This window comes from Triticum urartu, chromosome 4A, assembly GCF_056163025.1.
Source record: "Triticum urartu cultivar PI428250 chromosome 4A, HENAU_Tu73, whole genome shotgun sequence".
Lineage (NCBI taxonomy): Eukaryota > Viridiplantae > Streptophyta > Magnoliopsida > Poales > Poaceae > Triticum > Triticum urartu.
This window is the reverse complement of record NC_141876.1, coordinates 604,176,164-604,199,411: the sequence shown is the minus strand read 5'-3', so window position 1 is coordinate 604,199,411 and position 23,248 is coordinate 604,176,164. Positions and strand designations below refer to the sequence as shown.

The 23,248-nt window shown below is 45.8% G+C and overlaps 1 protein-coding gene and 1 pseudogene across 1 annotated transcript; one reads left to right on the top strand and one right to left on the bottom strand.

Annotated features, from left to right (window-relative positions):
- The first annotated feature begins 19,524 nt into the window (after nucleotides 1-19,524).
- LOC147977198 (uncharacterized) lies at nucleotides 19,525-20,707 on the top strand. The gene has a single exon (XM_087519193.1). The coding sequence runs from the start codon at nucleotides 19,583-19,585 to the stop codon at nucleotides 20,462-20,464; it is 882 nt and encodes a 293-aa protein (XP_087375319.1). The 5' UTR covers nucleotides 19,525-19,582; the 3' UTR covers nucleotides 20,465-20,707.
- Nucleotides 20,708-21,721: 1,014 nt separating this feature from the next.
- LOC147977197 (uncharacterized) lies at nucleotides 21,722-23,248 on the bottom strand (annotated as a pseudogene).

Here is a 23,248-nt window from a genome sequence, read left to right as displayed (position 1 = left end):
TCCACCGACGTACTTCTTCCTCCTATATATACCTACGTACCCCAAACGATCAGGGACGGAGCCAAAAACCTAATTCAACCGCCGCAACTTTCTGTATCCACGAGATCCCATCTTGGGGCCTGTTCCAGAGCTCCGCCGGAGGGGGCATCGATCACGGAGGGCTTCTACATCATCATCCAAGCCCCTCCGATGAAGTGTGAGTAGTTTACTTCAGACCTATATATGGGTCCATAGTTAGTAGCTAGATGGCTTCTTCTCTCTTTTTGGATGTCAATACAATGTTCTCCCCCTCTCTCGTGGAGATCTATTCGATGTAATCTTCTTTTTGCGGTGTGTTTGTTGAGACCGATGAATTGTGGGTTTATGATCAAGTCTATCTATGAATAATATTTGAATCTTCTATGAATTCTTTTATGTATGATTGGTTATCTTTGCAAGTCTCTTCGAATTATCAGTTTGGTTTGGCCTACTAGATTGATCTTTCTTGCAATGGGAGAAGTGCTTAGCTTTGGGTTCAATCTTGCGGTGTCCTTTCCCAGTGATAGTAAGGGCAGCAAGGCACATATTGGATTGTTGCCATCGAGGATAACAAGATGGGGTTTTCTTCATATTGCATGAGTCTATCCCTCTACATCATGTCATCTTGCTTAAGTAGTTACTCTGTTTTTAACTTAATACTCTAGATGCATGCTGGATAGCGGTCGATGAGTGGAGTAATAGTAGTAGATGCAGGCAGGAGTCAGTCTACTTGTCTCGGACGTGATGCCTATATACATGATCATACCTAGATATTCTCATAACTATGCTCAATTCTGTCAATTGCTCAACAGTAATTTGTTCACCCACCGTAGAATATTTATGCTCTTGAGAGAAGCCACTAGTGAAACCTATGGCCCCCGGGTCTCTTTCTCATCATATTAATCTCCATTACTCTATTATTGCTTTGCTTTTACTTTGCTTTTACTTTTTACTTTGCATCTCTATACCAAAAATACCAAAAATATTATTTATCATCTCTATCAGATCTCACTTTCATAAGTGACCGTGAAGGGATTGACAACCCCTAAGCGCGTTGGTTGCGTTGAGCTATTGTTTTTGTGTAGGTACGAGGGACTTGTGCGTAGCCTCCTACTGGATTGATACCTTGGTTCTCAAAAACTGAGGGAAATACTTACGCTACTTTGCTGCATCATCCTCTCCTCTTCGGGGAAATCCAACGCAGTGCTCAAGAGGTAGCACGTGCAGATCACGGCGGTGCCGTACTTTCGGTACTAGGATCGGTCGATCGTGAAGATGTACGACTACATCAACCGTGTTGTCATAACGCTTCCGCTTACGGTCTACGAGGGTACGTGGACAACACTCTTCCCTCTCGTTGCTATGCATCACAATGATCTTGCGTGTGCGTAGGATTTTTTTTTGAAATTACTGCGTTCCTCAACAGTGGCATCCGAGCCAGGTTTATGCGTAGATGTTATATGCACGAGTAGAACACAAAGGAGTTGTGGGCGTGGGTATATACATATTGCTTGCCGTCACTAGTTGATTCTTGATTCAACGACATTGTTGAATGAAGCGGCCCAGACCGACATTACGCGTACGCTTACGCGGGACTGGTTCTACCGACGTGCTTCGCACACAGGTGCCTAGTGGGTGTCTATTTCTCCAGCTTTAGTTGAATCGGATTCAATGAACAGGGTTCTTTCTGAAGATCAAAAAGCAATCACTATACCGCGTTGTGGTTTTTGATGCGTAGGTAAGAACGGTTCTTGCTCAGCCCGTAGCAGCCACGTAAAACTTGCAACAACAAAGTAGAGGACGTTTAACTTGTTTTTGCAGGGCATGTTGTGATGTTATATGGTCAAGACATGATGCTAAATTTTATTGTCTGAGATGATCATGTTTTGTAACACAGTTATCGGCAACTAGCAGGAGCCATATGGTTGCCGCTTTATTGTATGAAATGCAATCGCCATGTAATTGCTTTACTTTAGCACTAAGCGGTAGCGATAGTCGTGGAGGCAATAGTTGGCGTGACGACAATGATGCTTCTATGGAGATCAAGGTGTCAAGCCGGTGACGATGGTGATCATGACGATGCTTTGGAGATGGAGATCATAGGCACAAGATGATGATGGCCATATCATATCACTTATATTGATTGCATGTGATGTTTATCTTTTATGCATCTTATTTTGCTTAGATTGACGATAGAATTATAAGATGATCTCTCACTAAATTTCAAGGTATAAGTGTTATCCCTGAGTATGCACCGTTGCTACAGTTCTTCGTGATGAGACACCACGTGATGATTGGGTGTGATAAGCTCTACGTTCACATACAACTGGTGCAAGCCAGTTTTGCACACGCAGAATACTTGGGTTAAACTTGACGAGCCTAGCATATGCAGATATGGCCTCGGAACACTGAGACTGAAAGGTCGAGCATGAATCATATAGTAGATATGATCAACATAGTGATGTTCACCATTGAAAACTACTCCATCTCACATGATGATCGGACATGGTTTAGTTGATATGGATCACGTAATCACTTAGATGATTAGAGGGATGTCTGTCTAAGTGGGAGTTCTTAAGTAATATGATTAACTAAACTTTAATTTATCATGAACTTAGTACCTGATAGTATTTTGCATGTCTATGTTGTTGTAGATAGATGGCATGTGTTGTTGTTCCGTTGAATTTTAATGCGTTCCTTGAGAAAGCAAAGTTGAAAGATGATGGTAGCAATTACATGGACTGGGTCCGTAACTTGAGGATTATCCTCATTGCTGCACAGAAGAATTACGTCCTGGAAGCACCGCTAGGTGCCAAACCTGCTACAGGAGCAACGCCATATGTTATGAACGTCTGGCAGAGCAAAACTGACGACTACTCGATAGTTCAGTGTGCCATGCTTTACGACTTGGAACCGGGACTTCAACGACGTTTTGAACATCATGGAGCATATGCGATGTTCCGGGAGTTGAAGTTAATATTTCAAGCAAATGCCCGGATTGATAGATATGAAGTCTCCAATAAGTTCTAAAGCTGCAAGATGGAGGAGAATAGTTCTGTCAATGAACATATACTCAGAATGTCTGGGTACCACAACCACTTGACTCAATTGGGAGTTAATCTTCCTAATGATAGTGTCATTGACAGAGTTCTTCAATCACTGCCACCAAGCTACAAGAGCTTTGTGATGAACTATAATATGCAAGGAATGACTAAGACGATTCCCGAGCTCTTCGCAATGCTAAAGGCTGCGGAGGTAGAAATCAAGAAGGAGCATCAAGTGTTGATGGTCAACAAGACCACCAGTTTCAAGAAAAAGGGTAAAGGGAAGAAGGGAAACTTCAAGAAGAACGACAAGCAAGTTGCTGCACAAGTGAAGAAGCCCAAGTCTGGACCTAAGCCTGAGACTGAGTGCTTGTACTGCAAAGGGACTGGTCACTGGAAGCGGAACTGCCCCAAGTATTTGGCGGATAAGAAGGATGGCAAGGTGAACAAAGGTATATGTGATATACATGTTATTGATGTGTACCTTACTAATGCTTGCTGTAGCACCTGGGTATTTGATACTGGTCTATTGCTAATATATGCAACTCGAAACAGGGGCTACAGATTAAGCGAAGATCGGCTAAGGACGAGGTGACGATGCGCGTGGGAAATGGTTCCAAAGTCGATGTGATCACGGTCGGCACGCTACCTCTACATCTACCTTCGGGATTAGTTTTAGACCTAAATAATTGTTATTTGGTGCCAGCGTTGAGCATGAACATTATATCTGGATCTTGTTTGATGCGAGACGATTATTCATTTAAATGTGAGAATAATGGTTGTTCTATTTATATGAATAATATCTTTTATGGTCATGCACCCTTGAAGAGTGGTATATTTTTGATGAATCTCGATAGTAGTGATACACATATTCATAATATTGAAGCTAAAAGATGCAGAGTTGATAATGATAGTGCAACTTATTTGTGGCACTGCCATTTAGGTCATATTGGTGTAAAGCGCATGAAGAAACTCCATTCTGATGGACTTTTGGAATCACTTGATTATGAATCACTTGGTACTTGTGAACCATGCCTCATGGGCAAGATGACTAAAACGCCGTTCTCTGGAACTATGGAGCGAACAACAGATCTGTTGGAAATCATACATACTGATGTGTGTGGTCCGATGAATGTTGAGACTCGCGGCGGGTATCATTATTTTCTCACCTTCACAGATGATTTGAGCAGATATGGGTATATCGACTTGATGAAACATAAGTCTGAGACACTTGAAAAGTTCAAAGAATTTTAGAGTGAAGTGGAAAATCAATGTAACAAGAAAATAAAGTTTCTACGATCTGATCGTGGAGGAGAATATTTGAGTTACGAGTTTGGTCTTCATTTGGAACAATGCAGAAAAGTTTCGCAACTCACGCCACCCGGAACACCACAGCGTAATGGTTTGTCCAAACGTCCTAATCGTACTTTACTAGATATGGTACGATCTATGATGTCTCTTACTGATTTACCGCTATCGTTTTGGGGTTATGCTTTAGAGACGGCCGCATTTATGTTAAATAGGGCACCATCAAAATCCGTTGAGACGACGCCTTATGAATTATGGTTTGGCAAGAAACCAAAGTTGTCGTTTCTTAAAGTTTGGGGCTGCGATGCTTATGTGAAAAAGCTTCAACCTGATAAGCTCGAACCCAAATAAGAAAAATGTGTCTTCATAGGATACCCAAAGGATACTATTGGGTACACCTTCTATCACAGATCCGAAGGCAAGACATTCGTTGCTAAGAATAGATCCTTTCTAGAGAAGGAGTTTCTCTTGAAAGAAGTGAGTGGGAGGAAAGTAGAACTTGATGAGGTAACTGTACATGCTCCCTTATTGGAAAGTAGTTCATCACAAACATCTTTTCCTATGACTCCTACACCAATTAGTGAGGAAGCTAATGATGAAGATCATGTAACTTTAGATCAAGTTACTACCAAACCTCGTAGGTCAACCAGAGTAAGATCCGCACCAGAGTGGTACGATAATCCTGTTCTGGAGGTCATGTTACTTGACCATGACGAACCTACGAACTATGAGGAAGCGATGATGAGCCCAGATTCTGCAAAATGGCTTGAGGCCATGAAATCTGAGATGGGATCCATGTATGAGAACAAAGTGTGGACTTTGGTTCACTTGCCCGATGATCGGAAAGCCATCGAGAATAAATGGATCTTCAAGAAGAAGACTGACGCTGACGATAATGTTACTGTCTACAAAGCTCGACTTGTTGTGAAAGGTTTTCGACAAGTTCAAGGAGTTGACTACGATGAGACTTTCTCACCCATAGCGGTGCTTAAGTCCGTCCGAATCATGTTAGCAATTACCGCATTTTATGATTATGAAATTTGGCAAATGGATGTAAAGACTGCATTCCTGAATGGATTTCCGGAAGAAGAGTTGTATATGATGCAACCTGAAGGTTTTATCGATCCAATGGATGCTAACAAAGTGTGCAAGCTCCAGCGATCCATTTATGGACTGGTGCAAGCATCTCAGAGTTGGAATAAATGTTTTGATAGTGCGATCAAAGCATATGCTTTTATACAAACTTTTGGAGAAGCATGTATTTACAAGAAAGTGAGTGGGAGCTCTGTAGCATTTCTAATATTATATGTGGATGACATATTGCTGATTCGAAATGATATAGAATTTCTGGATAGCATAAAAGGATACTTGAATAAGAGTTTTTCAATGAAAGACCTTGGTGAAGCTGCTTATATATTGGGCATCAGGATCTATAGAGATAGATCAAGACGCTTAATTGGACTTTCACAAAGCACATATCTTGATAGAGTTGGATCAAGCAAAGAAAGGATTCTTGCCTGTGTTACAAGGTGTGAAGTTGAGTCAGACTCAATGCCCGACCACTGCAGAAGATAAAGAGAAAATGAAAGATATTCCCTACGCTTCAGCCATAGGCTCTATCATGTATGCAATGTTGTGTACCAGACCTGATGTGTCACTTGCTATTGCTTTAGCAGGGAGGTACCAAAGTAATCCAGGAGTGGATCACTCGACAGCGGTCAAGAACATCCTGAAATACCTGAAAAGGACTAAGGATATGTTTCTTGTTTATGGAGGTGACAAAGAGCTCGTCGTAAATGGTTACGTCGATGCAAGCTTTGACACTGATCCGGATGACTCTAAGTCACAAACCGGATACGTGTTTTTATTGAACGGTGGAGCTATCAGTTGGTACAGTTCTAAGCAAAGCGTCATGGCGGGATCTACATGTGAAGCGGAGTACATAGCTGTTTCGGAAGCAGAAAATGAAGGAGTCTAGATGAAGGAGTTCATATCCTATCTAGGTGTCATACCTAATGCATCAGGTCCAATGAAAATCGTTTGTGGCAATACTGATGCAATTGCCTTGGCAAAGGAATCCAGATTTCACAAAAGAACCAAGCACAACAAGAGACGCTTCAATTCCATCTGCGATCAAGTCAAGGAGGGAGACATAGAGATTTGCAAGATACATACGGATCTGAATGTTGCAGACCCATTGACTAAGCCTCTCTCATGAGCAATACATGATCAACACCAAGACTCCATGGGTGTTAGAATCATTACTGTGTAATCTAGATTATTGACTCTAGTGCAAGTGGGTGACTAAAGGAAATATGCCCTAGAGGAAATAATAAAGTTTTTATTTATATTTCCTTATATCATGATAAATGTTTATGATTCATGCTAGAATTGTATTAACCGGAAACTTAGTACATGTGTGACTACATAGACAAACAGAGTGTCACTAGTTTGCCTCTACTTGACTAGCCCATATGTCCACTATATAACCATAATATGTGTGCTTTCCCCTGTTGGTTGTGAAGGAAATATGCCCTAGAGGAAATAATAAAGTTGTTATTTATATTTCCTTATATCATGATAAATGTTTATTATTCATACTAGAATTGTATTAACCGGAAACTTAGGGCGCGTTCGGTGGCCCTCCGCTCCGCTCCGCTCTGCTCCCGGAGCGGACGGAGCTGGATCTATAAACCCCGGAGCGAGCTAACAGCTGCTCCATAGATTCTTGGATTTGAAGGAGCGGTGGACTGCCGAACGCGGCCTTAGTACATGTGTGAATACATAGACAAACAGAGTGCCACTAGTTTGCCTCTACTTGACTAACTCGTTGAATCAATGATGGTATGTTTCCTAACCATAGACATGATTTTTCATTTGTTTAACGGGATCACATCATTAGAGAATGATGTGATTGACTTGACACATCCGTCAGTCTCCCCTCATACCGCGATTGAGGGAGACCAATCGGCTTAAGGTCAGGAATAAAGTCAACACAAAACCCAATGACCTCCTCTGTTTGATGGCCCATGGAGATGCTTCCTTCTGGCATATCACGGTTAGGAACATATTTCTTTAAGACTCCTGTCGGTGTCAAAACCGGCGGATCTCGGGTAGGGGGTCCCGAACTGTGCGTCTAGGCCGGATGGTAAAAGGAGGCAAGGAACACGATGTTTTACCCAGGTTCGGGCTCTCTTGATGGAGGTAAAACCCTACGTCCTGCTTGATTAATATTGATGATATGGGTAGTACAAGAGTAGATCTACCACGAGATCAAGGAGGCTAAACCCTAAAAGCTAGCCTATGGTATGATTGTTGTTCTGTATGTTGTCTATTCTATCGACTAGCCTGGCCCTGGTTTATGTAATGCACCAGAGGCCTAGGTTAACAAGAGTCCTAGCCAAATACACCGGTGGGGAGAAGTCCTTGTCTTGATCGCCAAGTCTTTGTGGAATCTTCCTTGTATGCGGCAGCTGTCCGAACTGGCCCATGAGTATACGGCCATGGGGGCCCCCGGTCCAATCTAATAGATCGGGAGACGATGTGGTGACTACCCCCTAGTCCAGTACACCGTCAGTAGCCCCCTGAACCGGTCTTCAAGTTAGGGACGCTCCTCGATTCTTCCGAACTGTTCTTCATCTTCGGTCGTCGGTCTTGAAAACTGGTTCAACAAATCTTCTTTATCTTCGATCTTGAGGATCGCCGAAATGCATTCGACGAGTATACACATCGGGTATCCGAGGAGCCCCTTTAAGTTTCTGGCCTTTACCAATGCCTTGTTATTTTTATGCCACACCTCGGGTTTGAAGTTGTTCCCGGGCGGCAGTGTCCTCTTGCGTCCCAGCTCCAACGCCGGACTGTATTCAAGGTATCTTTTGCAGCCGAGCACCAACGCCGGACCGCTTCCCAGCTCTAACGCCGGAATGTATCTAAGCTTCAACGCCGGACTATGTATCCGAGCTCCAACGCCGGACTGTATATCTGAGCTCCAACGCCGGACTGTATCCGAGCTCCAACGCCGGACTATATCCGAGGTGTCGTAAATCACCTTGGTTCAAAGAAGTTTGAAGGAGTTTAGCCGAGCTTAATGCCGGAAATGCCCTCTATGGAGCCAGCCACTAGCGCCCGAGCTTTATGCCGGGCTGCTTCCGAGGTGGTGCACCATCCCGAATGTGGGCCGATTTTTGTGAATATTTTTTATTGGTGCAATTTATTCTCTGCCGAGATATATAGCCAGTAGCCCTCAAGGTGTGTATCGGTCTAAAACCCGAGATGCACCTGAAGGATGACGTAAGACCGCTGATCCCAGTAGCCGCTGAGACTCAGGTTGATTTGCAAAATCGGCCTGAGGATCAAGTCCAAGCTCGGCAGAATACTTCGGGACACTAAAAGCGTCATGCTCAGTCCTCGAGACTCAGGTTGGGTGCGGCCGACCAACCTGAGGATCAAAATCTCATCAGAAACTATATTGCACATAAAATTTTCTGCATTGGACAAGCAATGCAGTAGCCCCCGAGACACTGGTCGGGTGGTAACACCAGATCAGGGGATCAATGTGCCCTTTTAATATTTGTAAATAATAAGCCCGAAGCCCAGTAGCCCCCGAGCCTTAATGCGGGCACGGGTGGCCGAATTAAGGATCAATATCCATAGTAAAATCACAAATTATGTGTAATGACTCTATGTATCCAAATACTTTACGTCATTAATGCTCGGATCCGCATTGTACAAAACTTTGTTGACCGACCATCGGCTTCCACCTCCTCGGCCAGTAGCCGAGGAGTGTTTGTCCTACTTTATAAAGCCTTTATGAGGGCAAAGATTTACAACAAACAAGGCAATCTGGCCATACGGTTTTATAAACAAAGGTAAGCAGAGAGTTATATTAATGTTTAACAGAAGAAATGTCTTCCAAAGAAAATAGTCCCGCTATCGGTTCCTTTCTTTGGGTTGTCATGCTAAGCATGATCATTAAACCTCAACTCTAATGTAAGAGCAAAATATTGAGGATTTAGTTTGGGAGGCCAGTTAATAGCCCTCGGTAGTGTTCGGCGACAGTCGGGGTCAAGCCGTAAACACTTCGGCCAATGTTATGAACGGCCCATCATTTAATATAGTCATCGGATCGCTGACCAGTTTACGCTTATTGTGAAAGTCAGTTTTCGGCTTTCTCCACTGAGGTGCTTAACCATGTGAGCTGGAAGCACAATCACAATGGTTCTCCCTTTGCACGCCTAGCCGAACAAAACGGAACGTAGGAAGCAAGTGCAAGAGCCGGGCAACCCAACTATTGACCGAAGACACAATTCGAAACCGATGCATATATAGCAATATCTGAGAATGTTTTTGCCGAATCCCTAAATGTGTCCGGCATTGCACTGCGAGACTAATGCTGGAAAACCACAAATAGTTTAAAAGTGCCAAAAAGCTTGGAAAACCAAGAAACGTCAGTAAAAACATGACGTCTGAACAATATCAAGTGTTCGGTGCCAATCCGAAAGTTGGTCTTAGAAAAAAGAAGTGCTTCTGTCGTGCTTTAACATGATACATCCTATCTCAAGACTTCGAGCGGGTCAGCCTACGGCTTCAACCTCCTATCCCGAGGGCGGAGTACTTCTCATCAGGCCAGTTTAGCAAACTAAACTCTAGCGGCTTTGAGAGAGAAATTAGGCTCCCCGGCTAGTGACCGCACACTCGTGTCGAAAAAAGGAGTGATAAATAATAATAAAAAAACTTTGCAACGACTAAGAAGAAGAACACTTATTATAAAACGGCTCAAATAAACTTAAGAGCCCCCAAGTGACTTGGGTAGAAGAATGATTGCATGTACCGAAGTACTTATATCATATCTATGTTCAACCAAACTTTAAACGTGTCTTAACCGACCGTCAGCTTCTCCCTCTTCGGTCAAGGACCGAAAAGTGTTATGTACTCCTTCGGTCGAGAATATCGACGGTGTTTCCAATAACCAGGCAATTAGGCCATAAGGCTGTAACAGACAAAGCGCGCTCAGGGAACTTATGCTATATTACCGTGAAGTGTAAGAAGCATCTTCGAAGAAAATAGTACCCCCACCGATACCTTTCTTCGGTGCTCATTGTTATTATGAGACTTGTGCAATAAATTTTTTGTACTCATGAGTTCCGTTGTGTGCCGACCATCATTGAAAACTATAAGAGGGCTAGCTTTCGGCTTCATCCAGTCTGAGGTCTGGCTCGGGCGACCCGATCGTGACAATCGCAGAGGTGCTCCCTTTACTCTCTAGCCGAACAATCGGGAACGTAGGGGTAAACACAGGAGCGAGGCAACCCAGCTTGCAAATCGCTTAAGTCAATATGGTACATATTGTGGCGTAATACACGAACAAGGAACGAAGCCGTACAAGTATAATCATATGCAAGTGGAAAAGCTTCATGAAGGAAGCCCCCAAATGAATTGGCTATTTGAATTTATGCGTCACAAACAAAGTTTGGACAAGGAAATTTTTTACAAGCAACTTTTTTCCAAAAAAGTATAATGCTTGGTCGAACCGAACACAAGTTAGAAATTAAAGCTTTGAGCATGAAAGCGACTTAGCTGGTTAATGTGTTCGGTATTGATGACGCGGTCCGAGCTTGATGCGGGGCAAGGTTCCATCCCCCAAGCTGGTCCCGAGGTGGCGGAGCGGAGAGCTCGACACGTCGAAGTGGTGACATAGCACGGTCAATGCAGACCGGCAGAGTGACGCCGAAGTCCCCGGATCATTTTCCTGTGCACAAAAATTAGTGCAAACCGGAGATAATAGTAATAATGATAATTAAAAAAATGTTGCATAATAAATAATTTATGCAAAGTGAGGAATAGAAGAAATATGGCCTGGCGCCGAAGTCAATGTCGATGCAGGGCGTCGGCGTGATGTAGTAAAGGCGTGGCAAAGCCTGAATTCACAGGTCGGTCCGAGCTCCGGATGCGGCGTTCGCCGGACTATGTACGGAAACTGATCGAACCACCACGCGACCGTCGTTGATGCGGTCACCATTTGATAGACCTGTGTACATATCATGGACAAACCAGAGTAATAATTCCTTGGGAAAAATAAACCCAAACAAGCAAAAAATACTGGAATTAATAGCACCTGGTTTATTTGTTGTAGCAATCCGAAGGAAGGTGATTCCCAAAATTGGGACTCGCTCCGCACACCCATTGCCTGATGGGCGATAAAACGACGGCATGGCAATGCTGGTAAAGGTTGACTTGCCGAGGCAAAGCCCTCGGCCCAGCTAACGTGACGGAGCTGGTCGGCTAGTGACGCCGAAGTGTCCGGAGTAGGTTGATGAAGAGATGGCGAAGCCCCCGGTCCAGCCGAGATGTCGAAGCCTCGACGTCAGCCGATGAGTCGAAGTAGGTCGGCGTGATGGACACCAGCTTGAAGAACCAATAGTGCGGCCCTGTCGATGCAGGTCGTGACGTGGTCAATGCCGGCTTGATGAAGCGACCGTGCGACGATGCCGGTATGCCCGCTTTGTGTAATCCGTGGGGCGGTGATGTTGATGATGATTTATCCTTCGCGATGCCGGACTCTTGTTCGGCTTGCCGAGATGATGATCCGAAAAAGTTGAGCTCGGCTAAAGTGACGACGTGTCTAGCGCAGGTCGGCAGCCGTGGAGTAATATTGCCGGACTGGTTTGACACCAGCATGATGTTGAAGATCATGTTTAAAAGATCTTAAAGTTAGTGGGATGTGTTCGGGAACAAAACACAATACGCCATACAAAACTTCCTTCAAAAGGGATATCCGAAATCCCGTTCATAAAAAAGATGAACTCGGGTCGGATTCGTTTTCGCGCGGAAAACAAATCCGAAAAGTGATGCACTAATCGGAAGGTTCCCGGAGTTTGGATGGTCGGATCGAGCTGAAATTTTGAGAGGTGGTAGATATAGGAATTCCGCGGCCGATCAACGGTTGCATCTTCCAAAGGACGTCCGAGCTCGAAGCTGGACACCACGCCCTAAACTCATCCAAATTCCCATCCAGATTTGACAGGGCTCCGGTATATCGTGGATTGCCAGAGATTCCTCCATCGGAACTCGACGAAATTTTCCAGGGTTGTTATAGACTCAATTCCGCACAATTCCACCAAAGCGATCGTCAAAGCGATACTCGAGGAGGTGGTGGCGGCAGATACGAGTTCGCTGTCCAAAAAAAACAGCACGGTCGCTTGAGGGCAATGTTGACGTTGAGCCCCCGAGCTCCATAGATGATTCCTCCATGATCTTGATAGAGATCGGAGTTGATGTTTGATGAAGGCCCTCGTCCGAACATGGTGATCCGAACACGGGGCGCAATTCTTGGTCGAACCAAGGTGACCAGTCGAACTGGTGACGAAGACGCCGAAGTCGCAGTTGATCTGCAGGCGAGCCATCGATCCTTTTGTCGATCACACAACAGAACTCTCAATGAAAGCACCAATGTCGGTGTCAAAACCGGCGGATCTCGGGTAGGGGGTCCCGAACTGTGCGTCTAGGCCGGATGGTAACAGGAGGCAAGGAACACGATGTTTTACCCAGGTTCGGGCCCTCTTGATGGAGGTAAAACCCTACGTCCTGCTTGATTAATATTGATGATATGGGTAGTACAAGAGTAGATCTACCACGAGATCAAGGAGGCTAAACCCTAAAAGCTAGCCTATGGTATGATTGTTGTTCTGTATGTTGTCTATTCTATCGACTAGTCTGGCCCTGGTTTATATAATGCACCAGAGGCCTAGGTTAACAAGAGTCTTAGCCGAATACACCGGTGGGGAGAAGTCCTTGTCTTGATCGCCAAGTCTTTGTGGAATCTTCCTTGTATGTGGCAGCTATCCGAACTGGCCCATGAGTATACGGCCATGGGGGCCCCGGCCCAATCTAATAGATCAGGAGACGACGTGGTGAGTACCCCCTAGTCCAGGATACCGTCAACTCCCATGAACCTCTCAAAGGGGAACATATTGTGTAGAAATACAGGGCCCAAAATGGCAATCTCGTCGACTAGATGAACTAGGACGCGCGTCATGAAATTGAATAAGGTTGGTGGGAACATCAACTCGAAACTGACAAGACATTGCACTAAATCATTCTTTAACCTTGGTAGGATTTCTGGATCGATTACATTCTGAGAGATTTCATTGAGGAATGCACATAGCTTCACAATGGCTAATCGAAAGTTTTTCAGTAGAAGCCCCCTCAATGCAACCGAAAGCAGTTGCGTCACAATCACGTGGCAGTCATGAGACTTTAGGTTCTGTAAATTTTTCTCTCCCATATTTATTATTCCTTTATATTCAATGAGAAGTCAGACGGGACCTTCATACTAAGCAGGCATTCAAAGAAGATTTCCTTCTGTTCTTTGGTAAGAGCGTAGTTGGCAGGACCTTCATACTACTTTGGATGCATGCCGTCTTTTTCGTGCACATGTTGCTGGTCCTCCCGTGCCTCAGGTGTATCTTTTGTCTTCCCATACATGCCCAAGAATACTAGCAGGTTCACACAAAGATTCTTTGTCACATGCATCACGTTGGTTGCAGAGCGGATCTCTAGGTCTTTCCAATAGGGTAGGTCCCAAAATATAGATTTTTGCTTCCATATGGGTGCGCATCCGTCAGCGTCATTCGAAACAGATTGTCCGCCAGGACGCTTTCCAAAGATTACTTGTAAATCCTTGACCATATCAAGTATGTCATCACCAGTACGGAGGACGGGCTTCTTCCATTGATCTGCCTCACCTTTGAAATTCTTGCCTTTCTTTCGACATTGATAGTTGGTCGGAAGAAATCGACAATGTCCCAGGTACACTTTTTTCCTGCATTTGTCCAAATATATACTTTTGGTATCATCTAAACAGTGTGTGCATGCGTGGTATCCCTTATTTGTCTGTCCTGAAAGGTTACTAAGAGCAGGCCAATCATTGATGGTTACAAACAGCAACGCATGTAGGTCAAATTCCTGCTGTTTGTGCTCATTCCACACACGTACACCTTTTCCATTCCACAACTGTAAAAGTTCTTCAACTAATGGCCTTAGGTACACATCAATGTCGTTGCCGGGTTTCTTAGGACCTTGGATGAGCACAGGCATCATAATGAACTTCCGCTTCATGCACAACTAAGGAGGAAGGTTGTAGATACATAGAGTCACGGGCCAGGTGCTATGACTGCTGCTCTGCTCCCCAAAAGGATTAATGCCATATGCACTTAAACCAAACCATACGTTCCTTGCCTCACCTGCAAAGTCTCCCCTCTTTCTCTTATTTTTTCTCCACTGTGACCCGTCAGCGGGTACTCTCAACATTTTGTCTTTCTTACGGTCTTATTTGTGCCATTGTAACAACTTGGAATGCTCTTTCTTTCTGAACAGACATTTCAACCGTGGTATTATAGGAGCATACCACATCACCTTGGCAGGAACCCTCTTCCTGGGGCGCTCGCCCTCAACATCACCAGGGTCATCTCATCTGATCTTATACCGCAATGCACCGCATAGCAGGCATGCGTTCGAATCCTTGTACTCACCGCAGTAGAGGATGCAGTCATTAGAGCATGCATGTATCTTCTGCACCTCCAATACTAGAGGGCATAGAACCTTCTTTGCTTCGTACGTACTGTCAGGCAATTCGTTATCCTTTGGAAGCTTCTTCATCATTATTTTCAGTAGTTTCCCAAATTCGTTGTCAGATACACCATTTTCTGCTTTCCATTGTAGCAATTCCAGTGTGGTACCGAACTTTGTGTTCTCATCTTCGCAATTTGGGTACAAGCCTTTTTGTGATCCTTTAACATGCGATCGAACTTCAACTTCTCACTTTCACTTTGGCATTCTCTCTTTGCATCAACAATGACCCGGCGAAGATTATCATCGGACACATCGTCTAGTTCCTCTTGATCTTCAGCTCCCCCCGTTGCAGTATCACCATATTTAGGGGGATAGTTGTCATCATCCTCTTCTTCTTCGTTGTCTTCCATCATAACCCTTCTTTCTCCGTGCTTGGTCCAAACATTATAGTGTGGCATGAAACCCTTCTCAAGCAGGTGGATGTGAAGGGTTTTCACAGAAGAGTGATCCTTCGTATTCCCACAGACAATACATGGACAATACGTAAAACCATTCTGCTTGTTTGCCTCAGCCACTTCGAGAAATTTATATAGTCCCTCAATATACACGGAGGTGCGTCGGTTACTGTACATCCATTGCCGGTTCATATGCGTGCATTATATAATTAAGTGTATCAAAAACCATTACAGAATATCATGAATAGAGAAGTGACCAAATTAATACAAGTTCATCATCACATTAAAACCAAAGTACAGTAGTGATCAAATGTTATTACTGAAAAAGTAAATACATAAATTTCATACATAGTTCTCATAGAACAACATATAGCTCTCTAAAGCATCTAACTAAAACATACATTGAAACTAACATAAAACTATGTAAAACATTTAAATGCAACAACATATGCGATCATAATCACAACTAAGGTAACAATTGATCAAATGACATAATGATACCAAGCCTCATTATGAATGGCATATTTTCTAATCTTTCTAATCTTCAAGCGCATTGCATCCATCTTGATCTTGTCATCATCGACGACATCCGCAACAAGCAACTCCCGTTCCATCTTCTCCTCCTCAATTCTTTTAAAAAACTTCTTCAAGTAATTGTTTTTTTCAACTAAATTTAACCTCTTGACAAGAGGGTCGGTTGGAATTTTCGGTTCACATACCTCCGAGACAAAAAACATCTATGTCATGTTGGTCGGCATAATTGTCATAAACACTAAATGAAATAAATAATAATAAATGATAATATACCACATCCGAATCATAGACAGGACGAGGGCCAACGGGGGCGGATACCAGAACCATGGCACTTTATAATAACAAACAATAATAAAAGTAAGAAAATTATACAAGTATCTATCTAAATCATACAAGTAAGAATTTTTTTATTTTAAAAATAAGATAAAAACAAGAGGCTCACCACGGTGTTGCCTCGACGAGATTGGTGCGAGCGATCGACGGAGGTGAGGACGGGGACGGGACGGGGCAGACTGCCAAACCTAGACAAATCTTAAGAAAAATGGAGTTTGAAGGTCGAGCTTGGAGAGGAGAAAGCTTAAGTGTGGTTCGGGCATTTCATTGAACACCTCATGTGCATCGGAGGTGAGAGCAGAGCGGCACACACCTCCCACACGCCGGCCGGCCAAACAACATAGGAGTGAGTGGGCAGGGGCGAGCATATATATGCATCTCTTTAGTCCGCTAGAACCGGGACAGAAGCCTAATCTCTAGTCCCTGTTCCAGCTACCAACCGGAACTAAAGGGGCTGCGTCAGGAGCGAGGCCCTTTGGTCCGGGTTTGTGTCGGGAACCGGGACCAAAGGGGTCGGCCGAACCGGGACCTATGGCCCCCGAGTCCTGACCCGCGCCCTGGCCTCATGAACCGGGGATGATGCACCCATTGGTCCCGGTTCGTAACAGAACCGGGATTAATGCTCTTATCTGGCCTGGACCAAAGCTCTGTTTTCTACTAGTGTGGTCAAAGTAATACCCTACTTCTGCTTTGCTTTGATTAATGAAGTAAATGCCTTGTGTTCAATGATGCCATATTCCCCGAAACTACCCCCTAGCCTCACCTTAATTATAAGGACGAGGCCTAAGGTTACAGAATTCCTACCCAACCTACAACTCCGATCGGTGGGACTCTCTGCACTGCTGGAAGCTCTGCGAAACACCCAGGCTGGCTCACCATCTATCGTGCCGCCCGACAGGCTACCCCTGGTGTTGCACACCGTCACACAACATTTCCGTTACTACTAATAAATTATTCAAGCACATACTTGTTTTCAGGTGTGGTTGAATTAACGACTCAACGGTTAAACCTTATAAGCATTCTTTGACTCCGATCATGTAGCATATAAATTAAGGGTTGTAACCTTACGAACGAAGACTTATGCGATCCCTTGCACTTGGGGGATATCAGTACGATCCTCAGAAATCTTGATGGAAGTGTTAGTTTTGCTGCATATAGACACCTTTTCCACTGCAACGATATGGTCGAGTCAAGAACAACATGCATGTGATAATGGAAGGGGTCGCTACTATAGTGGACTGACCTCCCGGATGCCTTCCAATCAGATTGGACTAGGCGCTATCGACTCTCTCTAATGATTCACTACCCTGTTCTAATTACAAACACCTTGTCTCTGAGACCAAGGCTCATACTGAAGCACAAAATTTTATTCTTAGAAAAGTTTCGCGTGATCAAAATAGGGTACCTCATAGTCTAGTCACCTTGTTGGGTGCACAGAGTGGATCACTGGCTCACTGCATGTTGGCTTAATCAACGTCCTCCCTGCATTTCCGATTTTGTAACTTCAGATTGTAACTCTATTCCCTTGAAATATAATCCATAAAGAACAGAAGAAATAAAGAAAGCATACACTGACTTAATAGTATAGCCCACGGTATGAACATCAACACCAACAGCCAAGTACTCTATTTCCTTGAAATATATAAGACCGAATACGTTTTTTCAAGATTGCTTTTGACTGTTGATAAAATTAATAATCTAATTCTATCATTAAAAATTCATTTCATATCGAATTTGATGGTATACCTAATATAGCATATACATCATATTCTTGTTTCAACCGGGGACGCAGATTTTTTGAACACCTGCACCCAGGCCCATCTATCATAGCTCTTTATTATTGCTTTGAGATCTGTGCAACACAACTAACATTTTACATATAAATTTCTCTTTTTTATTTCTCTCATATAGAACATATCTTGAATCTAAAACTTTGCAGCAGAACAAAGCTTCCTAACTAGAACGTGAGATAAAACTTTCATATTTTTTGGTCCGACATAAATTTTAAAAATAAGATTTTTTATCAAAAAAAACTTAATTTGTATATTTATATTGGACGAAAAAATCTGAAAGTTTTATCCCAGATTCTAGATAGAAATCTTTGTTGTGTTGTGGAAGTTTGAAGTTCAAAACATGTTCTATGGAACAGAAACAAAAAAGAGAAATGTGTTTGCACGAATCGCGATGCAAAAAATAGATGGCTAGGATAGACGGGCCTGGGTGCAGGTGTGGTAAAACATATTTTCGTTTCAACCGGTGGTTAAAGGCAACCTAAAAAACTTATTAGTCCCTATATATTTGCACGGAGGGAGGGAGTATGTTAATCGCCGTGGAGACGGGTTCAAAGGTGTGTATTTGGACTTTTGGAGAGCATGTGCAGTAATTTAGGAAGTCAGACCTACGGAACGCGATCGAGTTTTGTTGATACTCCCTCTGTAAACTAATATAAAAGCATTTAGATCACTACTTTAGTATTCTAAACGCTTTTATATTAGTTTACGGAGGGAGTACTAATCAAACCATTAACTAAATTAAGATGGGATCCCGGCCGTGAGTGAACATGGCTAGCTAGCTAGCTACTCTTCTCGTTTCTGCCCACCCATCCGGAGCCTTGCATGCAGCTGGAGAATGGAATGCCAGCTCGATCGATCCTAGCCTGCCACTAGGTCAACTTGGACACTGTAATTATCACCGATCGACATACGTATCTCGTTGTTAATTTGCATGCGCCTAGAATAGAGCCAGAGTGCACTACTCGGTCAAAGTGGTTGACAACGGGTTAGTAAACCCTAGGTAAGGTAAGTCGCCGGGCGATGCACGGTGCACGATGAACTCGGCGAGCAGACTAAGAGGAAATGCCAATGTCAAAGGATCCGAGTCCACTGATCGCATTGCGTACCTACATCGATCATCAGCTTACGCGTCCTTCCACATGTGTATGGCATCGAACAGATATAACTAGTCTGTGAGTCTGTCTATGTCAGGCGAGGGGGATCTTTTGCATACTAGTTGATCTGCATCAATCAATAAATTACTGTCGTGAGTAAGGAGAGAGATTTGCGTGACAATTACATGCTGCACGTCTTGCTAGCGGCTACTGTGGAACTAGATCGACATATACACAGTCAACAGTACTACCGTCACTCTGATCATAGGAAACTTCTCATCGAATAACCCATTCAATGCACAACCAAAATCACTCGATCGGTTCACCGTAAGATCTCGCACCCATGCACGGCCCCCAGCACTATATATACCGACCCAACCTTCTCTGCACTCAGCACCCAACTCGACCATCTCACACCACACAGCTCACTCACAATGGCTACTAGCACCAGGCTTGCAGCTCTTGGCTTTGTTGTCCTTGTGAGCATTGGGTTCGCCGATGCAGCAAGGATGCTAGCTAGCTCCTCCAGTGCTTCAGGTGGTGGTGGAGGAGGTGGTGGGGGAGGTGGTGCGAATGGTGGGAGTGGATGGGGTGGAGGGTCTGGATCGGGTGGAGGCTTAGGATATAGTGAAAGCGGTGGAGATTGGGGTAACAAGTGGAATTTCGCCAAGGGGTCTGGAGGAGGTGGAGGAGCAGGCGGTGGGGGAGGATCAAAGGGTGGATCCGGGTCTGGTTTCGGATCTGGTTCTGGTAGAGGGAGTGGTGTGAGTGGCTCTGCATCAGCCCCTAGCGGCAATGGATACGCCAATGCTGATGGTAATGGCGGGGGCGGGGGTAGTGGTGGGGGTGCAAATGGGTCTAGCGGAACTGGGGTTGGGTCTGGCCTTGGCAAGGGATATGGTGAGAGTGGTGTGACAAAGGCACCGACTCCTGTTGCCGGTGGTGATGGTACCAGCTACTCAGATGCTGGTGGTAGTGGTAACGGGGGTGGCGGCGGTAACAACGGAAATGGAGGTGGTGCCGGAGCTGGCGCTGGACAGGCCGGTAGCGACGCCACTTCTGGAGGCTTTGCAAATGCAGGAGGAAGCGGCAATGGTGGTGGCGCAACCGGAAGTGTCGCTGAAGGTCCAAGCGTTGGAGTTGGATCAGGTGCTGGGTCTGGCGCCGCTCAGACCGGTAGCACTGGCTCTTATGGCGAAGGCTATGCCGCGGGAATGGGAGGTGGCATGGGTGGCGGCACCGGTGAGAGCCAGAATGGCGGAACTGGCAATGGTGGAGGCAGTGGATCAGGATCTGGCGGTGGCGGATACCACTAAATTATCCTTTCTCGATCAAGATAGAACTTGGACCTCGACATGTATTTTAATTTCCATCATTTTACTAGCATTACACATTGAAGGACATGGGGTGTGCACTAAAGGGACGATCCTGAGCATAGGTGGAGGGAACTAAATAGCATATTTTGGATTAGCATTTAGCTCCTACAGCTGTTCAGGCGGGTTTGTGCCAACAGACATAATAATAATGTGAAGGAGTACCTCCTTTGCAGTTTTTTTCTATCTCGATAGTCAAATCACTTGATTCCGCCATTTTGTTTCCAATGCCTTTTTGAGTTTTGACCCAATTTACATGTTCAAGTATGTTTCTTGTTTGCATACCCACGAGAGTATGCAAGTCTGTGGTTTTTTAGAGCAATGCAAACCTCGACTTTGCTTTCTATTTAAAATAACCCCTTGTGTTAAATTGGGTTCGTTTTTGAATCGGTATTAACAAAATAGTTCCAATCTTAACCATCAACATAGAACGTAGTATTAAGACACCATATTCATACCATTGGATGCATCGTACAAAATGTTATTCCATAATATATACTCAGGTGTATTTAAACCATCATACCATTGGATGTACTCAAAGTGTTAGACTAAAGAAGGTTAATGTGTAAATGATGTTTGGGCAGTGTCGATACACGAGACTTTACATCTACAAAAAATAGAATGTCGTCTATCAAAGAACAAAGAACTGTGTAATAATGTGAACCTAGTCAGAATTAGAGGACTAGACGCACAAGCTGTTGGTTCTTACATATTAATCTGAGTGATAGGTCTTGCCTGATACATCTTGTGATTGGTACATGAGATGACCAAATGCAATAGCAAATTTAACTTGCGTGGTGGGAAACTGTTATGACCGGCATATTAGGGGCTTAGCCCAATTAGTTGTGGCCCAATTTATCTTATCGTTATTAGGGACTTAACCCAATTATCTTATTAAGAGGATTATATAAACTCGTGTAAGGACCCGTTTTGAGATTAAGAAAGAAGCAATCATATTTGCTCGGCTCCCTGGGAGACCTAACCCTAGCCGCCGCCCCTGCTCTCTCTCTCTCTCTCTATCTATCTATCTATCTATCTATCTATCTATCTATCTCTATCTCTATCTCTCTCGCGCGCGCACGCAAAGACGGCGACCACGCCTTCCTCCACCCCATCCTTTTTTTCACCCCTACAACCTAAAACCACGCCCTGGTAGGGATCCCCAGTTCCTATCAATTTGGTATCAGATAGCTTCGGTGCGATCATGTCCTCGCCGCCGCCCACCCCGACCCTCCCGCTGCCGACCGCGACGACCGTCCCGGTGGCCGCCACGGCCAGCGCCCCGCTCTTGCCGGTGCCGGTCACCTCCTCCGCACCCGTCCCCGTCGTCTTCACCCCGGAGGAGATGACGGCTGCCATCCGAGATCTTACCCAAGCGGTCACGGACATCTACACGTTCCTCATGAGATCCTATGGGCCGCTGCCACCTGTGCTCTTTGCCACCGCCCCGCCGCCGTGGCAGCCGCCATCCTCGGCGACCCCCGTCGCCACCGCCATGCAGCACCTGCCGTAGCAGGTGCCACCAGCGACGAATCCCGGCGCCTCCACCATGCAGCAAGGGCAACAGCTGCAGCCGCCGCCGGCGGCGACCGCGGCCCTGGGCATCCCGATGACGGCCTTGGGGGTGCCTATCCACCAGGTCCGGTTTCCCCCGTCGCCGTCTCCGTTATTGGCTGGGCTCGCTGGGTCTCTTGAGCCGGTCTACACGATAGCCTCTGTCAGGCCGCACGTGCTGCCCCCGCCAGCGACGCACACGGCCATGCAGTTTGGCGGAACCTCCATCTCCGCCGAGCCCTTCGCCAGCATCGGCGGGCCCCGTCATCCTCGCTGCTCCGTGCTGACGAGGCGCACCCGCCCGTCGTCCATGTCCAAACGCCGCCGAGATTCTCCAAGCTGGAGTTCGCGACCTACGACGGCACCATCGACCCCCTGAATTGGCTCAACCAACGCGACCAATTTTTCAGGGGGCAGCGCACGCTCGCGTCCGACCGCACCTGGACCGCCTCCTATCATCCACACGGCGCTGCCAAGATGTGGTATTACGCCCTCAAGCAGGACAAGGGCGGCACGCCGCCATGGGAGCGTTTCTGCGATATGTGCCTCTTGCGCTTCGGTCCGCCTATATGCGGGAGCCGTCTGGCGGAGCTTGGGCATCTTTCGTTCCTCACCTTGGTGCAAGACTTCGCCGACCGCTTCCAGGCACTGGCGTGCCACGCCCCGGGCGTTTCGGCTTGTCAGTGGGCTGAACTCTTCGTCGGCGGCCTACCGGACCACATCAGCGTGGACGTGGAGATGTGCGGGCCACAGGACCTCTAGACGTCCATGTACTACGCCCACGTGTTCGAGCGTCGCGCGGTGGCCATCCAGCAGGCACCACCGCCCCGGGCCGATGGGCCGCCACCCTGGCCGGAAGTTCCCGCACAGGGTCGGCCTGCCCAGACTTCCGCGGCGCCCCACGCCGGGGCTGCGGCACGGCCGTTCCGCCGGCTCACCCCGGCTGAGCAACTCGAGCGTCGCCGCCAAGGGTTGTGCTTCAACTGCGACGAGCCCTACGTACAGGGCCACGTCTGCCCACGACTCTTCTTGGAGGCCGCAGACTACATTGAGGAGGACCCCGTCGCTGCCGGGTTTGGCGACCAACCCGCCCCAGTTGACACGGAGGTGTTTGGCGACCGTTGATCTTCCCCACCTTCCAGCTCGAGGACGAGCTATTTGTGCAGGCGGGGA

Excerpts from the sequence above, each read along its gene's own strand:
- LOC147977198 (XM_087519193.1), top strand. The coding sequence starts at position 19,583 with ATGGCTACTAGCACCAGGCTTGCAGCTCTTGGCTTTGTTGTCCTTGTG.